Source organism: Manihot esculenta, chromosome 1 (genome assembly GCF_001659605.2).
Source record: "Manihot esculenta cultivar AM560-2 chromosome 1, M.esculenta_v8, whole genome shotgun sequence".
Lineage (NCBI taxonomy): Eukaryota > Viridiplantae > Streptophyta > Magnoliopsida > Malpighiales > Euphorbiaceae > Manihot > Manihot esculenta.
In genome coordinates, this window is record NC_035161.2 from 37,087,820 (window position 1) to 37,093,819 (window position 6,000).

General features: G+C 35.9%; 1 protein-coding gene and 1 non-coding gene across 3 annotated transcripts; both read left to right on the plus strand.

Moving 5' to 3' along the window:
* Positions 1 to 500: 500 nt before the first annotated feature.
* On the plus strand, positions 501 to 2,584 carry LOC110600998. Of its 2 annotated transcripts, XM_021737969.1 has the most exons (3): positions 501 to 572; positions 653 to 1,432; positions 1,506 to 2,584. In XM_021737969.1, exons 2-3 carry the CDS (start codon positions 1,166 to 1,168, stop codon positions 1,680 to 1,682), a joined length of 444 nt encoding a protein of 147 aa, XP_021593661.1. In that variant the 5' UTR covers positions 501 to 572; positions 653 to 1,165; the 3' UTR covers positions 1,683 to 2,584. The 2 variants fall into 2 exon arrangements, with proteins under 2 accessions (XP_021593661.1, XP_021593669.1); XM_021737977.1 differs by lacking the exon at positions 501 to 572 and having other exon boundaries at positions 582 to 1,432.
* Positions 2,585 to 3,661: 1,077 nt separating this feature from the next.
* On the plus strand, positions 3,662 to 3,735 carry TRNAV-AAC. Its single transcript has one exon. It is a non-coding gene; the product is annotated as a tRNA-Val (tRNA).
* The last annotated feature ends 2,265 nt before the right edge of the window (positions 3,736 to 6,000 follow it).

Here is a 6,000-nt window from a genome sequence, read left to right on the forward strand (position 1 = left end):
TTAAAATATTTTAATTAAATTTAAAATACTAAAAATAAAGTGTAAAAAATAAAAAATTTATTAAAAATTGAAACTGATCAAACCGAACCAAATTAGATCGGTTCGGTTCGATTTGATTTCTGATCAAAATCGATTCGGTTCGATTTTCATAAATACTAAAATTTTGATTTTCGGTTTATTCGGTTCGATTCGGTTTTGAACCGAACTGACCGAATGCCCACCCCTATGGAGAAGGGATTAGACTGGTTTTTTTTTGTTTTAGGGATGTTGAGATTCTCAAAGAAAGTTGAGAGTTTCTAGGGTCTGGGTTTCATAAAAATCTCCCTCTCTACGTAATTGGTTCAGAATATTAATATTTTGACCGTTCTAGAGCGTTTTGACAGATTGTCCTATCGAACGCGACGGTGGAGTGTTGTGTCAGAAGTGTCAGGCGGCTCATTTATGGTGGGCAATCAGCTAATAAATGGTGAGCCGCTTCCCCCATTCCCTGTCCATCACTTGCGTATTGTCTTTCAATCCTACTTGCATGCGTAATTGTGATCTTAAAAAGGGAAAAAAGATAGAAGCTGCTGGTATATAACCATTCCTTTGTCCCTGCTTCTCTATTAATTTCACTACTTTGTATTTTTATTTGTTCTGGGTGTTTTTGCAGCTTCTATCATTCCGATGGAGGACATTTCGACTCCTCAAAATTTTTTTCTTAACCGTGACGCTATTTGGAAGGCTGTGGAATCTTTCAAGACCTGGAAGACCATAGATGTGGTCATTGAGATGTCAGGGGTGGAGCCCGTGCTAGCTCAGGTTGTGCCTCCTTTGCCCCCCACTGAGGCCAGTACAGAGTTGGCTCTGGTCGATCCTGATCAAGCTGATGTCACGCTCGCGACTGTTGGGGATGCCTCTATTTTTGGGAAAAATTCAGAGGTTACTATAGTAAGGGCAGTGGTCAGCTCGAATAGGTCTTCTCCTACTAAATAGGTAGGGGAGGCTTGAAACGGAAGAATTCTCGTCTCCCTCAGGAATCGACCGCCATTGCCTCGGGGACGATAGAAAAAAAGAGGCGGTTGGTAAAGGAATCCAAGCTAGTCTCCTCTCTGAAGGTGACTTCATCTTCCTCTAGTATGAGAAAGCCCATTTCGGATAAAGCGGGTAAGGGCAAGGGCAAGGAATGCCAGACTCAAGAGTCAATAAAGAGCTATCTACTGCCTTAATTTCCGATGAGGCTGGGCTGCCTTTCCAACTAGGGCCCGATTCCACTCCTACCTCAATTGCTGAGGTATTGAGCAACCATATTTTCGGGCCATTCCCCAGTTTGATTGGCCATCAGATGATGAGCACGATTTTCAGGCTGATTGAATCCACCGTGCATTCAAACTCTTTTGCTTCTCGAGTGGAGGAGGACCTTTTTAAGGCTTCTAAAAGACAAGTTCTTCTTGTAAATTTTCTTTCATTTCTTTTTTCTTTTGGATGTTCTGGTGATTTTCTGACTTGTCTGCTTGTTTTTGCAGCTTTTGAGGGTTTTACTAGAGCTCGAGAATAGAAAAGTCAGTGCTCGGGAGGCTGCCCTTCGTGACATTGAAAAGGCCAAAGAGGAGGAAGTTGCCCGGGTAACTGCCTCATTGAAGACTCTGTATGAGAGGGAGATGAGCCAGTTGGAAGGGCTTCTCCGAGATAATCAAGTCTAGAGTGAGAAGATTGCTCTACTAGAGGCACAAATTGCTGAGGAGAGGTCTATTACAGAAGCTAAACTTGTTCAAGAGAAGACTTCTGTGGACTAGAGGGAGAAAGGCCTTTCAGCTCGGTCTGCCCATCTTGAGGGGGAGATAATGAAGCTGTTCGAGGAACTGGGAGAGGTCAAATTATTGTTGAGCAAGGTTCAAGGGGACCTAAGTGCTTCCGAAGCCGTGAGGAGACAGCTTGAAAGTGAGATCCACGATCTTTCTACGCAGTATAAGGATTATGAAAAGAAGATTGTGGACGCTAAGGAGAGTGCAAAGATAATCATCCGAAGCAGGATCAACAAGTACCTTAAGTCGGACGAGTTTAAGGGTAAGGTCTTTGAGCAGTCCACTCATTTTTATGTGACGGGCTTCAACTATGGCATCTTGAAAGCTTGTAAATTTTTTGTTGTTCCCCTTAGTACTCTCTGGGCTATAGAGTATGATTCTGACAGTGAAAAAGTACAATATGGCCCCGATGACCGTGCTCTTCCCAAAGCATGTTCCCCTCTTCCCTAGGGGATGTTGGCCCGCTTGGCGGCTAGGTTTGACTAAGGTGTCAATCAAGTCGGTGATGGTCCACCTGTGCTTGAAGCTGTTAATGCCCTTACAAATCCTCCTTCGGCAAGTGATGTTATAGCGATTCCAACTATCGCGGCTGTTAATCCTCAGAGAACGCTTTTGAAGTTAAGGCTGACTTGGCTGGAGGCCTTGCCTCCTCCGAAGAGACTTGAAGATTTTCTCTTTTTCTTAATTGTAAACACATAGTTTATTTTTGTATTTCAACATCTTTGTAATGTATGCATATTTTTCATTGAAATGGGGAATTTATGCTTTCGTCTGTAGTTTTATTTTGCTTTTCGGCTTATGTTTTTATGGAAAATGCTCAATCTTGTCTTTTGTTGACGTGAAATCTTAATGTTTTGTTAGATGGGCATGTATTTACTATTTGTCTTAGCTCTGATGGCCTACGAAGATAACTATACTTTGAATTTCGAGTGAACAAAAGAAATAATGAACATATCACTTTAAAAAGAATCTTGCTGAAAAACGTTTTGTAAGTAAGAAATCTCTAAAAATTATAACATATTTTATCTTTTTATTTTCAGACCGTCACTTAAAACTTCTTTTCCGAATTCTTTTGTCATTCATGTGTTTCTGAGTATTTTTGTTCTTTCATTCTTTTGGACATTCAGCCTTGGTTATGCTTCCGGACTCTTTATCCCTGATTTCACTTTTGAGCTATTTTACTGTGTTTTCGAATATTTTTGCTTTTTTATTTTTTTAGACATTTAACCTTGATTGTGGTTTCAAACTCTTAGCATTGATTTCGCTTCCGAAATCTTTTACCCTTACCATATTTCCAAACATTTTCACTTTTTTACTTTTTCTGGGTACTTAGTCTTAATTGTGTTTTTGGTTTCTTAGCCATAATTGTGTTTTTTGTTTTCTTTGAAGCATCTTGTGTTGAACAGGAATGTAATACACACTTTCCCTTTGTGGAATCCATGGAACTTGTTCTCTGCCGCTTTTTTTCATCTTCCCAAAAGGATAAAAACATGCAAGCATCTTCATCATCCATATCTGTGATAAAGTTTTTTCATCTTCCCAAAAGAATAAAAACATGCAAGCATCTTCATCATTCATATCTGCGATAAAGGTTTTTCATCTTCCCAAAAGGATAAAAACATGCAAGCATTTTCATCATCCATATCTCCGTTCTTTATCGCATTGAACATAAAATATCACAACCACGAAAAATGAAATGAGTCCATTGAAATTGTTGGTACGAGGAAATGGTTGTTTTTGAAGCAAGGGAAGCGCGAAGCAGTTGAAGATGAGTTTGAGAAACGAGAAGGCATGATGGAATTGGCGGTATAGGAGAAAAAGGCAGGTGGTTAGAAGAGAAAGTTGGATTGGGCACCGTTGGGTTCTAAAGTCAACAAGGTGTCGTGGTGTAGTTGGTTATCACGTCAGTCTAACACACTGAAGGTCTCCGGTTCGAGTCCGGGCGACGCCATTTTGCCCTTCTTTCATTTTTTTAACAGTCAACAGAGCCAAAATGTTTGGGTCATGGTTTTCCTTTGAATTTGCAATCCAAACCTGTGAGCCCAGCTGATTTAAGTGGGTTTTAGATTGACCATCATCCATCATGCCGCAATATGAACTCAGTCCATAAACCAACTCTGCGTTTGGGTCCCATGGGCATGCCGTGCCACCTTCTCCCTAAGTCCAAGATGGGGGAATTTGTTGGCTGGTGTTTGGCTGTGAAGGGGTTGAAAGGGTTTGTTTGCAGGCTTTTACTTTATTCCCCGTGGTTCGAAAAACCCAAGGCCTAACTAAATGGGGCCAATGACAGATCCAATTCACTGCAACAGTCTTTTGGCATTTTGAGAGGAGCAAAAAATAGCCAACGTTCCAAGGTTCTTGTGGATTATAATGCCATGAAAATTTGGAACTCGTCAAATATTTAGAGGGGTTAGGAGGTTGGATTTAAAACCCTACCGACACCCCTTCACAAATATTTTCTTCATCATTCTCTAACTTTAAGCCTTTATTTTGGAGGAGATTTTTTCAAGTATTTAAGCCCCCGTTTACCAGGTTAAAAAAAAAGATGTTTTAATTAAAACACTTTAATTATATATAAAATTAAAATATATTATATTTAATTTAACTAGTTTTAGTATTCTTTAATTTTAACTAATAGTACTTAAGGATTTTTTTTTTAAAGTGCTATAGATATATTCATGTACAATATTACTGGTAAGTAATCGTATAGTATTTAAATTTAATTATTTCTAATTGAGAAAAAAATTAATATTTGCAAAGAGCTGTGATGATCGTGATATATAGATTTGATGAAGTCCAAATTAAAAAGATCGAATCTAAACTCTAAGAGAGTTTAATAAGCGACTCTAAACCCTTTATGGGTTTAGATCTGTTCAGACAAATTGGATTGGATGTGAGTTTATCTATAAAATTTTAATTTTAAATATTTACTATTCGGTGTGGAGAAGCATTTAAAATTGTGTTTAAATATTGCAAATAAAATTAAATAACTAATTGACGAAAGAAAAAGATATAATATATTTGTATATACGGGATGTAATAGAGAAATATCGATACAGATCTATAATTATATATTATTAAAAATAAAATAAAATTTTTTTTAAAAAAATAGGTGAAAAACGAAAATTAGTCTAGATCCATTTTTAGATCTCAAAGTGGTAAACATGTACATAACCCCAAAATTGAAAGACTAGAGTGGGTTTTTGTTGAAAGTCTTAGGAGGCGTTGTGTAGTTGGGCCATCATTAACTCATACATGCCAATGAAGTTGACCAGATTTAAGCACCCACAATAAATAAACAACAATGAAGAGGACATTTGTATAAATTAAATAAACAGGTTTTAATATTAATATATACGTATATTATTATATACACGCATGTATTCTTTTTAAAAAATATATTTTGGACACGTATTTTGAAATTACAAAAAACCACTACACCTAGTGAATTATTAATGTTTCTCATTCCAATCACACTGTGCCGCACCATAAAAGAGAATAGACTACAGTCCACTAGAGTGGTCATTATATAATTAATTCAATACTCCATTTCTCAGGTTTAAGATATTCATATAGTAATTAAAAAGTTAAATTATTTAAATTAGATTAAAATACTATTTATTTTGACCAAATTATTTTTTCTATAATTAATTTTTTTTCTCACCTAATTAATTTAATCTCAATAATTTTCTGATTTGAATATTATTAAGTAGACTAAACTAAGAAATCCAATGAGATGGTAAAAATCTTATAAATTACTATTCATTAAATTAAGAATATATCTATGAAATAATTTAAAGATAATGGGTTAGGTAGAATAACCCATAAAAGCTAGCTAGAAATCACTTTCAGAGGATAGATGTAGATTAATTGCTAGACGAATTTGATTAAATCAATTGACTACCAAAGGTCTAAAGCACACTAAAGAAAAACCTAGCTGATATGTAGATTTTGTATTAATTAATAACCTAATTCTATAAAGAAGAAGAAAAAGTCAGTATATGGAATTATTTATTAATTGATACTTTTCATTAAAACCATGATTATTCATCAATAGATTTTTTAAAAAAATTAATACAATTCAATTGCAATAATTTAAATTTAATATAATCAATAATTATAAGAAATTTGTTATATAATAATGAATATATTGAAAACGTAGTTTGATTGGACGTGTCCCAATCTGCCTCACCGACCAAAAACACAAAAGGTGAAA

Coding starts and splice junctions, on each gene's coding strand:
- LOC110600998 (XM_021737969.1), top strand. CDS start 1,166: ATGCCAGACTCAAGAGTCAATAAAGAGCTATCTACTGCCTTAATTTCC. Junction 1,433..1,505: donor CTAAAAGACAAGTTCTTCTT/GTAAATTTTCTT, acceptor TTGTTTTTGCAG/CTTTTGAGGGTTTTACTAGA.